At 47.2% G+C, this 16559-nt stretch overlaps 1 protein-coding gene across 1 annotated transcript in view; it reads right to left on the bottom strand.

Moving 5' to 3' along the window:
• The window catches only part of LOC137381226 (probable G-protein coupled receptor 139), a 49503-nt gene extending 33579 nt beyond the window's left edge, over window positions 1-15924 (bottom strand). Inside the window, exon 1 of the mRNA XM_068053599.1 lies at window positions 15690-15924. Within this exon, the coding sequence (XP_067909700.1) occupies window positions 15690-15912 (223 nt within the window). The 5' untranslated portion in view covers window positions 15913-15924. The remainder of the gene's footprint in view (window positions 1-15689) is intronic.
• Window positions 15925-16559: the final 635 nt, after the last annotated feature.

The following is a 16559-nucleotide window of genomic DNA, read 5'->3' as shown; positions in this document are numbered from 1 at the left end:
CAACGCGTTTAGGAGACTCAATGTGGACATCGCAGCACTTCAGGAGACACGCCTCCCTGTGAGCAGATCTCTAACAGAGCAAGACTGGCAGGGTAGGGATCCTGAAGAACAAATACAGCATGGAGTGGACTTTGCCATCAGAAACTCTTTGTTCAGCATGATAGAGCCACATTCAAATGGCTCAGAATGCATACTGTCCATCCGAATGCTCACCTCCTCTGGTCCAGCACACTTACTCAGCATCTATACTCCAACACTCTGATCCGCACTCAAAGACAAAGACCAGTTCTACGAGGAACTGCATAAAACGATTAGTAGCATCCCCAACACCGAACACTTTTTCCTGCAGGGGGACTTTGATGCCAGGGATGGGGCTGACCATGACTCATAGCCCTCCTGCCTTGGTCGCTTTGGCATTGGAAGGATGAATGAGAATGGACAGAGACTGCTTGAGTTGTGTACCTATCATAGCCTCTGCATCACCAACTCGTTCTTTCACATTAAACCCTGTCAGCAGGTTTCTAGCAGGCACCCAATATCACGTCTTTGGCACCAGCTAGACCTCATCGTCACAAGGCGAGCCCCCTTAAACAGTGTTCAAGTCACATGCTGCTTCCACAGTGCGGACTGCGACACCGACCAGTCCCTGGTGTGCAGCAAGGTTGGAATCAAACCCAAGAAGCTGCATCACTCCAAGCTGAAGGGCCACCCGTGCATCAACACGAGCAGAATTTCTTAACCACAAATGGTCCAAAAAATTCTAAATTCACTTGAAAAAGCCATTCAAAACAGGGGATGTTGAGACCAAGTGGGTCCACATCAGAGACTCCATCAATGAGTCAACTATGACCACCTATGGAAAACGTGTGAAGCAGAATGCAGACTGGTTTCAATCTCATTTTGAAGAGCTGGAACCTGTCATAGCGGCTAGGCGCATTGCACTGCTGAACTACAAAAAAGCCCCCAGCGAGTTAGCATCCATAGCACTTAAAACAGCCAGAAGCACTGCACAAAGAACAGACAGGCGCTGCGCAAATGACTACTGGCAACACCTAGGCAGTCATATTCAGCTGGCCTCAGACACCGGAAACATGAGAGGAATGTATGATGTCATTAAGAGAGCTTTTGGGCCAATCATCAAGAAGATCGCCCCTCTCAAATCTAAATCCGGGGGCACAATCACTGACCAACGCAAACAAATGGACCGCTGGGTTGAGTGCGTCATGGAACTGTCCTCCAGGGAGAATGTTGTCACTGAGACCGCCCTCAATGCAGCCAGTCATGGATGAGCTGGACGGACAGCCAACAAAATCGGAACTCAGTGATGCGATTGATTCTCTATCCAGCGGAAAAGCCCCTGGGAAGGAACGGCATTGTCCCTGAAATAATCAAGAGTGCTCAGCCTGCTTTACTCTCAGCACTCTACGAACTGCTTTGCCTGTGCTGGGACGAGGGAGCAGTACCACAGGACATGCACGATACCAATATCATCACCCTCGATAAAAATAAAGGTGACCACGGTGACTGCAACAACTACCGTGGAATCTCCCTGCTCAGCATAGTGGGGAAAGTCTTTGCTCGAGTCGCTTTCAACAGGCTCCAGAGACTGGCCGAGTGTGTCTACCCTGAGGCACAGTGTGGCTTTCGAGCAGAGAGATCGACAATTGACATGCTTTTTTCCCCTCGTCATCTACAGGAGAAATGTCACGAAAAACAGATGCCCCTTTACTTTTCTTTCATTGATCTCACCAAGGCCTTTGACCTCGTCAGCAGACGTGGGTCTCTTCAGACTACTAGAAAAGATCGGATGTCCACCAAAGCAACTAAGAAAACATCACCTCATTCCAGGACAATGTGAAGGACACAATTCAGCATAGAGGCGCCTCGTCAGACCCCTTTCCTATCCAGAGTGGCGTGAAACAGGGCTGTGTTCTCGCACCCACACTGCTGCTCTCACATGCATTCAAGACTTCAGAAGAAGGAATTTTCCTCCACACAAAATCAGGTGGCAGGTTATTCAACCTTGCCTGTCTAAGAGCGAAGACCAAAGTATGGAAAGTCCTCATCAGGGAACTCCTCTTTGCTGACGATGCTGCATTAACATCTCACACTGAACAGTGTCTGCAGAGTCTCATCGACAGGTTTGCGGCTGCCTGCAACAAATTTGGCCTAACCATCAGCCTCAAGAAAACGAACATCATGGGACAGAATGTCAGAAATGCTCCATCCATCAATATCGGCGACCACGCTCTGGAAGTGGTTCAAGAGTTCACCTAAACTAGGCTCAACTATCACCAGTAACCTGTCTCCAGATACAGAAATCAACAAGCGCATGGGAAAGGCTTCCACTGCTATGTTCAGACTGGCCAAGATAGTGTGGGAAAAATGGCGCACTGACACGGAAAACAAAAGTCCGAGTGTTTCAAGCCTGTGTCCTCAGTACCTTGTTCTATGGCAGCGAGGCCTGGGCAACATATGTCAGCCAAGAGCGACGTCTCAATTCATTCCATCTTCGCTGCCTCGGGAGAATCCTTGGCATCAGGTAGCAGGGACCGTATCTCCAACACAGAAGTCCTCGTGGCAGCGAACAGCCTGAGCTTATACACCCTACTGAGCCAGCGGCGCCTGGGATGGCTTGGTCATGTGAGCCACATGGAAGACGGCAGGATCCCCAAGGACACATTGTAGAGCGAGCTTGCCACTGGTATCAGACCCACCGGCCGTCCATGTCTCCGCTTTAAAGACGTCTGCAAATGCGACATGAAGTCCTGTGATATTGATCACAAGTCATGGTAGTCAGTTGCCAGCGATCGCCAGAGCTGGCGGGCAGCCATAAAGGCGAGGCTAAAGCGTGGCGAGTCGAAGAGACTCAGCAGTTGGCAGGAAAAAAGACAGGCACAAGGGGAGAGCCAACTTTGTAACAGCTCCGACAACCAATTTTGTCTGCAGCCCCTGTGGAAGAGTCTGTCACTCTAGTTTTGGCCTTTATAGCCACTCTAGGTGCTGCTCCACAAACCACTGACCACCTCCAGGCGCTTACCCATTGTCTCCCGAGACAAGGAGACCGAAGAAGAAGAAGGGTAACCCACAGACCCAGGGTATTTCTCTGGGGACATTAGTTCGAATCCCACCACAGCAGAAGGTGGAATTTGAATTTAATTCATAAATCTGGAATTAAAATCTAGTCTAATGATGTCCATAAAACCATTGTCGATTGTTGTAAAACTCCACCTGGTTCACTAATGTCCTTTAGGGAAGGAAATCTGCTGTCCTTACCTGGACTGGCCAACATGAGACTCCAGACCCACAGAAATGTGGTTAACTCTTTGACACCCTCTGAAATGGCCTAGCAAGCAACGCAGATACATCTCACTGCTGCGAAGTTAATAAAAAGGAATGAAACTGGACCGGCAGGACAGACCCAGCAGAGGTGGTGGTTCAGTGGTATACAGTAGGGAGGGTGCTGCCCTGGGAGTCCTCATCTTCGACTCCGGACCCCATGAAGTCTCATGGCATTATGTCAAACATGGGCAAGGTAACCTCCTACTGATTAACACCTACCGCCCTCCCTCAGCTGATGACTCTACTCCACCATGTTGAACACCACTTGGAGGAATCACTGAGGGTGGCAAGGGCACAAAATGTACTCTTGGTCAGGGACTTCAATGTGCATCACCAGAAGTGGCTCAGTTACACCACTGTTGACCGAGCTGGTCGAGTCCGAAAGGACATAACTGCTAGACTGGGTCTGCGGCAGGTGGCTGGGGAACCAACCCGAGGGTAAAAACATACTTGACCTCGTCCTCACCAATCTGCCTGCTACTGATGCTTCTGTCTATTACTGTATTGGTAGAAGTGACCACCGTACAGTCCTTGTGGAGACGAAGTCCCGCCTTCACATTGAGGATACCGTCCATCGTGTTGTGTGGCACTATCACCATGCTAAATGGGATAGATTTGGAACAGATTTAGTAATGCAAAACTGGGCATCAATGAGACGCTGTAGGCCATCAGAAGCAGCACAATTGTACTTAGTCTTAATCTATAACCTTAAGGCCCGGCATATACCCCACTTTACCATTACCAGCCAGCCAGAGGCCAAACCGGGTTCAATGAAGAGTGCAGGAGGGCATGCCAGGAGCAGCACCAGGCATACCTCAAAATGAAGTGTCAACCTGGTGAAGCTACAGCACAGGACTATCTGCGTGCCAAACTGCATAAATAGCATGCGATAGACAGAGCTACGCGATCCCCTAACCAAAGGCTCAGATCTAAGCTCTGCTGTCCTGCCACATCAAGCCGTGAATGGTGGTGGACAATTAAACAACTAACTGGAGGAGGTGGCTCCACAAATATCCCCATCCTCAATGATGGAGAAGCCCAGCACATCAGTGCGAAAGTTAAGGCTGAAGCATTTGCAACAATCTTCAGCCAGAAGTGCCGAGTTGATGATCCATCTCGGCCTCCTCCTGAAGTCCCCAGCATCACAGATGCCAGACTTCAGCCAATTCGATTAATTCCACGTGATATCAAGAAACGACTGAAGGCACTGGACGGTGCAAAAGCTATGGGCCCTGACAATATTCCGGCAGCAGTACTGAAGACCTGTGCTCCAGAACTTGCTGCGCCCCTAGCCAAGCTGTTCCAGTTCAGCTACAACACTGGCATCTACCCTGCAGTCTGGAAAATTGCCCAGGTATGTCCTGTACACGAAAAGCAGGACAAATCCAACACGGCTAATTACCGCGCCATCAGCCTACTCTCTATCATCAGTAAAGTGATGGAAGGAGTCATCAACAGCGCCATCAAGCAGCACTTGATTAGCAATAACCTGCTCAGCGACGCTCAGTTTGGGTTCCGGAAGGGCCACTCAACTCCTGACATCATTACAGCCTTGGTTCAAACATGGACAAAAGGTCTGAACTCATGAGGAGAGATGAGAGTGACTGCCTTTGACATCAAGGCAGCATTTGACAGAGTATGGCATCAAGGAGCCCGAGCAAAACTGAGGTCAATGGGAATCAGGGGGAAAACCCTCCGCTGGCTGGAGCCATACCTAGCGCAAAGAAAGCTGGTTGTGTTGTTCGATGTCAATCATTTGAGCTCCAGGACGTCACTGCAGGAGTTCCTCAGGGTAGTGTCCTGGGCCCAACCATCTTCAGCTGCTTCACCAATGACCTTCCTTCAATCATAAGGTCAGAAGTGGGGATGTTCGTGGACGATTACACAATGTTCAGCACCATTCATGACTTCTCAGATACTGAAGCAGTCTGTGTGGAAATGCAGCAAGACCTGAACAATATCCAGGCTTGGGCTGATAAGTGGCAAGTAACATTCGCGCCACACAAGTGCCAGGCAATGACCATCTCCAACAAGAGAGAATCTAACCATCTCCCCATGACACTTAACAGCATTACCATCACTGTATCCCCCACTATCAATATGCTGGGGGTTACCATTGACCAGGAACTGAACTGGAGTAGCCATAAAAATACCATGGCTACAAGAGCAGGTTAGAGGCTAGGAATCCTGAGGCGAGTAACTAAGTTCCTGACTCCCCAAAGCTTGTCACCATCTACAAGGCGCACGTCAGGAGTGTGATAGAATACTCTCCACTTGCCTGGATGGGTGCAGCTCCAACAACACTCAAGAAGCTCGACACCATCCAGGACAAAGCAGCCCGCTTGATTGGCACCCCATCCACAAACATTCACTCCCTCCACCACCAACGCACAGTCGCAGCAATGTGCACCATCGACAAGATGCACTGCAGCAATGCAGCAAGACTCCTTAGACAGCACCTTCCAAATCAACGACCTCTACCAACTAGAAGGACAAGAGCAGCAAATACATGGGAACGCCACCACCTGCAAGTTCCCCTCCAAGTCACACATCATCCTGACTTGGAACTGGATCGCTGTTCCTTCACTGTCGCTGTGTCAAAATCCTGGAACTCCCTTCCTAACAGCACTGTGAGTATACCTACCCCAAATGGACTGCAGCGGTTCATGAAGGCAGCTCACAACCACCTTCTCAAGGGTAATTGGTGATGGGCAATAAATGCTGGCCTAGCCAGCGGCCCCCACATCCCATGAATGAATAAAAAGATTTCCCTGCCTGCTCTTCCTCTCTGTCTTACTGGTCTTATTTTCCAGTTTCCCCTCAGTTATTTCACTTGCTGACCGACTTCTCTGGTTTCCACGACCCCCTTGCCCCCCACCCCACCCCACCACACTAGCTTAAACCCTCCATTTGACTCTAGCAAACCTCGCAGCCAGGATATTTATGCCCCTACAGTTTAGATGCAACCCGTCCTTCTTGACCTGGTCCCACCTTTCCCGGAAGAGATCCCAATGATCCAGATATCTGAAACACTCCTCGCTAAACCAGCTGTTTAGCCACGTGTTTAGCTGCACAGTCTTCGTCTTTCTCGCCTCACTGGCACCGTGGCAAAAGGAATAATTCCTAAATTACCACCCTAGAGGTATTTCTTTTTTAATTTACTGCCTAACTCCCTCAACTCCCCCTGCAGGATCTCGTCACTCTTCCTTCCTATTTCGTTGGTACCAATGTCCACCACAACTTCAGTACTGTGTGCAGTTCTGGTCTCCTCATTACAGAAAGGATGTAGTTGCACGAGGGAGGGTACAAAGGAGATTTACGAGGATGACAGGACTGGAAAAAAACAGCTAGGGGAAAAGATTGGATAGGCTGGGTTTCTTCCCCTTGGAACAGAGAAGGCTCTGAGGAAACATGCTTGCAATGTATAAAATTGTGACGGGCCTGGACAGAATGGAGGCGACAGGGCTATTCACCTTTGCAGTGAAGAGGGGGAATAGATTTAAAATGATTGGTAGAAACATTAGAGGGGAGCTGAGGAAAACTGTTTTTACAGAGTTGATGTTAATGAGCTGGAACTGACTGCTCATGAGGGTGATGGAAGCCAAGGCAATCAATGATTTCAAAAGAAATCTGAATGGACATCTGAAGGAAATGAACTTGCAAGGAAACGGGGATTGAGCGGGTTAGTACGACTGACTGGATTGTTGCATGGAGAGCTGGCATGGAGGAGCCGAATGGCCTCCTTCTGTGTCGTAAATGACTCTACCGCTCTCTGTGACTCTGCTGGATATGCCACCCGCTCCTGCCTGGAAAGATCCATATACAGAGAAGTTCAATGAAACTGTGACCTTAACAGCCACTGACAGCTCCGTCCTCACGCAGATCTGAGGCTCCAGGTTGTATTACAGGAGGTAACACAGATCTGTGACCACCTCCCTATTGAATCAGAGTCACCTCACAGACTGCTCCTGCGTTAGGTGTAGGTAGCAAAAGTGCTCTTGAAAAACCCGGGGTGGGGAGGGCCATGCCGCCTCCTCTTCCCTCTTTACAGAGCTTCCCCTCTCTGCAGCCTCTGCTCCATTTTTTGGTCATGTTACAGACCCAGAGACACTGTAACTACAGTCCCCATACCTCGTCCAGACTTGGGTCACCAAATCCTCTGTCCTCACTGAATGTCTGCAGCAGCTCACAATACAACCTCTGGACAACCATCCACAGCACCTCCACTAACTTTATAATCGCAGATGTAAGTCAAAAGCCCTCCCCTGTCAGTTGGATGCCTGGTCCACTAAAATAACACTAGAGGGGATTCCTCGTGTTACTGAATGTATGTTTAGCTGAGAGGGACTAACACAAGCGGTCAGTGGACATGCAGAGGCCTAGTTTCAAAGACGTACATCAAAGCTGTCGAAATGGATGATTGACGTCACTACAAATCCCTCCTCACACTAACAGCACATCCATGGCACTCGGGCTAAATCCCTGCCCCACATGGGACAGTGTGCTGACCATGCTAAAAGTGGCCAGCTGTGCAGTTCACATCATTTTATGGATACAGGTTTCTGTAAGGATGGCACCAGTGAGGCCATCGAGTGAAAACCACAGCGGGGCAGATGGAGAGAGAAAGCAACTCACTTTAAAAAGGGAATTGGTAAATGACTCAAAGGCTTCAGATTTACAAGAATATGGGAAACGGACAGGGGAATGGCATTAATTCGATGGGTGAGGCCACTGTGGGATTCATACAGAAGACTCAGAATATTAAAATTAAGGTGCTGCCAGACCGGGAGCCAATCTAGATCACTGATCACAGGGGTGATGGGTGATCGGGATTTGTTGTGAGTTAGAATACAGGCAGCAGAGTTCTCGAAGGGTTGTGGTTTATGAAGGTTTATAACTGGGAGCGTGACCAGGATAGAATTGTAACGGACAAGTGTGGATGTAGCAAATTCACGATAAGGGTTTATGCAGCAGGTAGGCTTAGGCAGAGATGGAGATGGGCAATATTATGGAGGTATTATTTGTGTCAAGGAAAAACGATATGCCAGTGAGGAATTTTACTTGATCGGTTGGGCTAACTTGCATCCAACTTTTCATGGAACAAAATCCTGCTGTTAACCTTTAAAAGAAACTGGCAGCCAAGATGGCCACTGCAATTTGCATCTGAAACACCTTTTCACTCTCCAACGCGTCCAACAGGAAACACATGTCTGATGAGCCTGCACCCAAAATAATGGCTTTATCTTGAAACTGAATTACCAAAGATTGCGTTCAATTGCTGCATTCAAGGCCATCCTGACACATTGACTTTGAAAGAGAAAACCCATCTAAGTGTAAATAATGGCATCCTGAGCCGTGGGGATATGGAAACTCCTGACTTGAATCTCATTAGAAGGCTCCAGAAAATATATTGAGGCAGTCATGAGAGCGTCTGACCATCTCTGTGGAATCTGGGAGTTTCCCCAGGACAAAGAAAGACAAGCCAGTGATTCAAACTGCACAAAAGCAGAAGGGTCGTCTCCTTCCCTGGAATTTCAGCCGGAAGCCCATGGGATCATCAAACCTTGCAGACTGTGTATTATTTTCTTATTTATTTATTAAATTGGTTTCTTCACCATCACACCAAAGGTAAAAGGTAAAACACTCACTGAGATGGTAAACACATCCATGGTTAAAAATAAAGACAAACACTGTTGTGGTGAAATAAGAGGAAGGTCAAGAGGAGCGTCTGTGACCCCTCCTGACCTGGCTATAACAGTAGGTAGATTTGGAGATGGAGAGAAAATAGGGATGAACTGAGAGCAGCATTAATGAGATACCGGAGGTTGTAACCTTCCTGGTTCAGCCTCAGACAATGGCGTGCGAGGGGCATGCAGATCGTGGATAGGGAATCGAGTTTGTGACAGAAAGTGAAGGCAATGGCTTCGGTCTTCTCATGATTTAAATGACAAGACCACTAATTCAGTGAAATATGCTTTATGAATCGAATAGTTGGATGCAGACACTTTCCAGGGACATCAATAATAGCGAGGAATGGATAGTAAATCGTTTGAATCGTCTTCAATGCATGCTTGATCAGCTATTCTAATGTTAGCCAAGTATAATCTGCAGTAACTAAGCCAAACCAATAGAAGAAACTCCTGCTGTCCATTGTTGTAACATTCTAATCTACTGTTCTCAGATTCGGATCCATTGTTATAACATTCCACTCTATTGTTCTCAGACTCTGAGCCAGTGTTTTAAGATCCCGATCTATTGTTCTCAGATTCTGACCATTATTGTAACATTCCAATCTATTTTTCTCAGATTCTGATCTATCCTCTGCCTCTTTCTGGAGCCGCTGATCCCTGTTAGTGCCGGGGTTGATGCTCTTGCCAACACTATGGGTAAGGCATTGAAAGGAGTCTCTTATTAATCGAAGAGGGAAAACCTCCAGTGACACAATTAGGGTCCAAAGAGACTGACATTAATTAGAGTTACTGCACAAACAGGTTCAGTTAACTCCATTCAATCCAGCACTTTTTGTACCACAATAAGACGTTTAGTCGGTTTGAATAGGATGCATGAGGGTTGCTGAGGGAAGGAATGGTGGACATAGCAGAGGCACTAGCCACAATATTTAAATCATCCTTGGATCTGGTAGTGGTGACAGAGGACTGAAGGGTTGTAAATGTTACACCCTGTTTTTAAAAAAAGGAGACATCACATAAACCCTGTAACTACTGACCAGTCAGTGTAATGTCAGTGGTTGGAAATTTCTAGAGGCTGCAACCCAGTACAAACATATTTTTTTCTTGGAAAAACATGGGATAATAAATGACAAGCAGCATGGATAGGTTAAAGGAAAATCATGTCTGATAATCTTGATCAAGTTCATTGATGGCATAACTGTGAGCGTTGATGAGGATAGTGTGTTTCGTGTTATGTATATGGTCTTTCAGAAGGCCTGTGATCAAATGACATTTCATAGACTTGTTATGAAAAATAGAACACATGGATTGATGTAACAGTGATAGTGTGGATATGACACGAACTCGGACAGAAAGCAGAGGGAAGTGGTGAACAGACATTGTTCAGACTTGGGTAGGGGAAGTATACAGTGCTGTTTCTCAGGGGTCAGTATTAGAACCAGTGCTGGTCCTGACACATAGATAGATAAAAAATGGCATAGAATTATATGTAAAACAAAACATAATTTCAACTTTTGCATATGGCAGGAAACTCATAAATGTTGTAACTAGTGTGGAAGATATAAGCAGGATTCAGGAAGACATGGACAGTCTGATGGTGAAATGAGAATATGCATGGTGAATGAAACTTAACACATAGAATTGGGGAAGTGATTATTTGGGAGAGGTAATAAGAGGAGTGAATAGAAATTGAACTACACCATTTAAAAGATGATACAGGAGCACAGAGACCTGGGTGTGTATGGACACAAATCTTCAATGGTGGTCGGTCAAGTTGTGAATGTTTTAAAAAGGTATACCGGATCGTTAGCTTTCTTACCAGCAGCAACAAATTTAAAAACAAACATCACAAGAACATTCTGCTAAGACTAGATAAATGACTGTTTAAGCTTCAGCTGGAATATTGTGTCTCATTCTGGACACCACACTTTATGAAGTATTTCAAGGCCTTGGAGATGGTGCCTCGGTGATATACTAGAATGGTAACAGGGATGAGGGACTTCAGTTGTGTGGAGAGAAGCTGGGATTGTTCTCCTTAGAGCAGAGAAGATAAAAGGGAGATTTAATAGAGGGGCTCAAAGTGATGATGTGTTTTGCGAGAATAAATAAGGAGAATCTGGTTTCACTGGATGAAGGGTCAGTAACCAGAGAACACGGTTTAATGTTGATTACCAAACAAACAGAGGAGAGGGGAGGAGATTTTCTTTTTTTTACACAGCGAGTGTTTATGATTTGGAATTTACTTCCTGAAAGGGTTGTGGAAGCAGATTTAACAAACACTTTCAAAAGGGATTTGGATCAATACTAACAGGGTGATTTGCTGGACTGGGAGAAAAGAACAAGGGAGAAAATAATTGGAAATCTCCTTCAAAGAACAGGAACTGGTACGATTTGTTAAATGGTCTCCTCCTGTGCTGTGTGATTCTCTGTCTGTCTGATAACAGAAACCATTGAGTACGTATCTCATGTGTACAATTGATATTCAGCAGTTTTTAAACTAGAGATTAATTGTGACTTGTTTTCTGATGAAGACAACAGCAGAAAGGCAAACATAAGGGGCTGGTGAGGTAAATTGTGTTGACGATTTGTTTATCGGGTTATGATGTCTCGCTCTGATCACAGACCTCGCCTGGTTTTAATCCATCAATTACAAACTAATTGATTTTATTACTATTTTATTTCCTGTCTGTTTTTTCTCAGGATATGGGTGATACTGACAAGGCCAGCATTACTTCCCCATCCCTGGTTACCATGAGAAAATGATGAGTCTTCATCTTGAACCACTGCGGTCTGTGTGGTGCAGGTATTCCAACAAACAAATTAACATTTATTATTTTGAGGAGACAGTTTCATTACTGGGCAGTTCGGTATGAGTTGGGTCAGAAAGCTGGAATGAGAATCTTTAAATCGAGGCGTTACCGGACCAGGAACCTTTGTAAGTCAGTGAGCACAGGAGTGATGGGTGAACGGGACTTGCTGCAAAGGCCTGCTACCTGACCCGAACCCGAAGGGACGCGCGACATGTGGCGGGATCGGGTCGGGTCGGGCCACTCTCCGGAACCAGTCCTTCGGGCTCTGGTCGGCTTGTTCGGGCCGTGTCTGCGTCGGACGCACACAGCAAGGTAAGTGTTAAAAGTTGAAATCTTTCCAGAGCTGCAAGTCCAGGGAGGTCAAGCAGGGAAATGCTGAGCCTGTGCCATGAGCGTCTGATGACGTGATGATGCTCAAGCTGCAGCTTCTGGCAGATTGGAAGTCGCAAGGTACTCTCAGCTTACGCCGATGATGTATTCCTCATGGTCACAGATCCCGTTGACTTACAGAGGATGCGCGACTGCCAGCAGACCTTTTCTGCCGCGTCCTCCGCAAGAATCAGTTTGGAGAAATGTTCCGGTCTCCAGGTGGGTCAGTGGCGGGTGGACTCCCTGTCGGAGGAGTTGATAACTTTTGCATGGAGCACCACGCATCTGTTATATCTGGGAGTCCACCTTAGCCCCGCTGAGGAAGCCAGGCTGGCTAACTGGCAGTAGTTGGAGGCGAAAGTCACCACTCGGGTGGGGCGCTGGACAGGGCTGCTCCAAGTTCTTTCTTACATTGACCGAGTGCTGATCATAAACCAACTGGTGGCCTCGATGCTGTGGTACCGGTTGGTCACTTTGGCCCCGCCCCCTACCTTTGCCACCAAAATCCATGGGAAACTCGTCCATTTCTTCTGGAGCAGGAGGAAAGATTGGTTCTCTGCCGCGGTCCTGAGTCTCCCGATGGAGGTGGGCGGCCAGTCGCTGGTGTGCGTCCGCACCCAGGCTGTGACTCTCTGCAATCGGACCATGCAGAGATACCTGTTCGTCGAGCATCCTCCCAGATGGTGTGAACTGGTGATGTATTATTTTCGCCAGTGTCCCTGCCTTCAAGACGACACGCAGCTCCCAGCAGAGACTGTCAGCGGCGCCTCTCTGTGGGAGTTGCGTGTCTTTTACCGGGATCTATTCCGAGTCTGAAACATGGTCGCCTCCAGTCAGGGCGCTCACCCTCCAGCGGAGGACAGTGCCTCGGCTTGTCACAGCTGCCAAATCCGGGGTCGGACTGGCAGGCAGAGGAGTAGCCGAAGCCCCCAGGACGCCCCTGACTGTGGGTGGCGAGGGGGTTCGGGACAGTGCGTGATCCTGGCCGAGCTGACCGTGCTCGGCCGGTACTGCTCATGAGACTCAGGCCCTGAAACCCTCTTCGGGAGCCATCCTGCAGAACTCGAGTTGCCTCTCGGAAATGTCCTCCATGCTATTGCAATTGGCTCGGAAAGGTTTCCTCTACCGGCTGCTCCTGCACACTCTCCAACTCCTTGCCCTCGCCAGGTGGTTGGAGATGCCATGGCGGTCCGTGTTGCCATCTGATGGCAAGAGAAAATGACGGTGGATATCTCTCTAAGTGGGATTCCTCCTGCTTTACATTGGGTAGCTGGGATGGTGGGTGCTGTGCAGGGTAGTCCCGTGCAAGAGACTTTTGAGCAGATACACAGTCTCTCAGGCTGCCTGTAATTACTGTGGCCTGGACGACTCCATGTTCCATGTATATATGGATTGTGCAAGATTGTCGCCCCTGTTGCATATTTAAAGGGGCTGCTCCATCAAGTTCTGGCTGCACTTCAGCCCCGCGCTGCTGATATTTGGGCACCCAGTACAGAGGGGCATGCGCCGGGAGGCTAATGCCCTCGTAGGTCTGCTCCTGGTCCTGGCCATGGTCGAAATTCACTGGTCCATGCTGCGGGCTGTCAGGTGGTCTATCCTCCCTGTTTGCCTGCCCCTCTTCCGTGGTTATCTTCGCACCCGGGTGTCCCTGGAGAAGGAGCATGCTGTGTCCGCTGGAACGCTTGAGGCCTTTCCTGACTGGTGCACACTGCAGGGACTAGAGTCCGTCATTAATGCCGACAGTGCTGTTTTAAATTGTATTTTTGTTTTATTTATCTATTTTTAACAATGCTATTTCAAAAAAATTGTATGAAAAGGGGGCCTAGGAAATAACTGACCCGAAACGTTAACTCTGCTTCTCTCTCCACAGATGCTGCCAGACCGACTGAGTATTTCCAGCATTACTTGTTTTTATTTCAGATTTCCAGCATCTGCAGTATTTTGCTTTCACAATAAAAACGTGGTTAGGTAAAAGAAAAACTGTGTAGATACAGAATAAAGGGCCCCCTACATTGCTCAATTAAACACTCCCAGGACAGGCACAGCACTAAGTGGGGGGGGGGGGGAAATCTGATGCAGAGTAAGGTTTGGTTAGGTGGCGCCGGGATTTATAAATATGAGTTGTGTTTAGAGGAAGCAGACCTTGTCTCTGAGATGGCAATTTATGGTTCTCCGTGGAGTCCTGAAGATGTTGGAACTGGCTGACTGTTTCAGACTGAAGGTATCGTGGCTGCTGCCAACATGATAAATTGAGCATGCTCACACACCAACTGTACATTAATGGAGTGAGAGTTTTTTCACTTCCTTTACCTCTCCCCGTTGACATGGTGGTCCCGCAGAGCCACCTACACCATCAGGGATCCCGCTATCCTGACAAAGCCACGGGATCTCTCATCCTGCTTCTCCCTGCTGTGGGAGAAAATTATGTATTCACCTCACTCGAACGTAAAGGGAGGTGGGTGGTGGTTCCTCATGCTGCTGAATATATGTTCAGCTGAGAGTTACTAACACAGCTGGTCAGTGCACATGCACAGACCAAGTTTCTAAAATGTATGTCAACGCTGCCAGATGCTCTGCCCAACATGCAGCTCCATGTGGGCACGCTGTAAGTGGCCGGCAGCATTCCCCACATCAGTGTATAATTTCTGGCTTTGTAGCACTGACACCAGTGGCTCATCGGAGCTAACAATTAAGGCCAGCGAGAGAGACAGTAGGACAGACATTTACTACAAAAAGGGAATTGGATAAATACTTAAAGGATAACATGTCGGAATGTGGGAAATTCCTAGAGAAATTGGAGATGTGATCATATAAAAAGCGAGGTGCTCACAGACCAGGAGCCAATGCAGATCAGAGAGTACATGGGAAATGGGGTGAATGGGATTTAATGTGAGTTAGGCAGCAAAGCTTTGGATGGGCTTTTGCCTGTGAAAATTTATAACTGAGAGGCTGACCAGGGTAACATTAGGATAGTCCAGTCTGGATTTTACAAAGACAGGATAAGTGCTTCTGCAGCTGATGGACTGATGAAGAGGACAATATTATAGAGCTGGTAGTATTCAGGATTGGTACTGGAGAGGATATGAGGTCCAAACTCACTCAGGGTGAAAGGGATCACCAAGATTGTGAACTGTCTCATTCAGCCTCATGTACCAGGCAGAGAGGGAGATGGAGTCAGTAGATGGGAACATACTTTGCGATGGGGACTAAATATTAAAATGATAAGAACAGTAATGCAGTGAAAATGTTGTGTACGATCTCATAGCTCGACACAGGGATTTACCAGGAACACCAACAGCAGCAATGTTAATAGAGTAAATTACTGATACAGTAATACAGTTAGCAATAGTTTTTAGCCAGTATTTGAGACTCAACAGGAGTAGCAACAGCAGCAAGGAGGGGAGAATAAATAACAGGAGCAGTAATGCAGTTAAACATGGTTTATAGAATTATTAGCTGGATAGAGAGAGAGACTTACCAGGAACACCAACAATAGCAAGGATGGGATAGTAAATGTATAGAACAATCCAAAGTGCATAAGTGATCCGAGATGCTAATGATAGCCGATCATATTTTGCAGCAAGATAGTCAAACTCCCAGATTAAACTCTTATCCATTATTGTAACATTCCAATTTATTGTTCTCAGATTCTGATCCATTGTTGTAACATTCCAATCTATTTTTCTCAGATTCTGATCCATTGTTGTAACATTAAAATCTATTCAAAGATTCTGACCGATCCTCTCCCTCTCGCTGGAGCTGCTGATCCCTGTTAGTGCCGGGGATGAAGCTCCCACTGACACTGTAGGATAATGCATTGAAAGTAGTCCTGTATTAATAGCAGAAGGAAATCCTTGAGTGACATAATTCGGGACCATGGAGACTGACAGTAATTACAGTCACTGAACAAACAGGTTCAGTTAACACCTTTCAATCCAACACTTTTTGTACCACAATATGGTAGAACATTTACCCTGTCTGGATGGGATGTATGAGGGTTGCTGAGGTAAGGAATGATGGAAATTGCAAAGGTACTGGCCAGAATCTTCCAATACTGTTTGACTATGGGAGTGATGACAGGGGACTGGAGGGTTGTAAATGTTGCATCTTGTTTAAAAAAGGAGAGATGGAGTAAACCCTGTATTTACTGGCCAGTCAGTCGAACGCCCCTGCTGGGGAAATTTCAACCATCAACCGAGGCAAAGATATCTGCTGTCTGGAAAAACAAGGATTTATAAATGTCAACTACCATGAACATTTTCAAGGCAAATTGTATCTAACAAACTTGAAGGAGTTATTTGATATAGTAATAGAGGGGATTGATGAGGGTGGCACAGCTGGTTTTATG

The sequence above is a fragment of the Heterodontus francisci genome, chromosome 21 (genome assembly GCF_036365525.1).
Source record: "Heterodontus francisci isolate sHetFra1 chromosome 21, sHetFra1.hap1, whole genome shotgun sequence".
In the NCBI taxonomy this organism is placed as follows: Eukaryota; Metazoa; Chordata; class Chondrichthyes; order Heterodontiformes; family Heterodontidae; genus Heterodontus; species Heterodontus francisci.
Note: the sequence above shows the minus strand (reverse complement) of the source record. Positions and strands in the feature narration are given on the sequence as shown.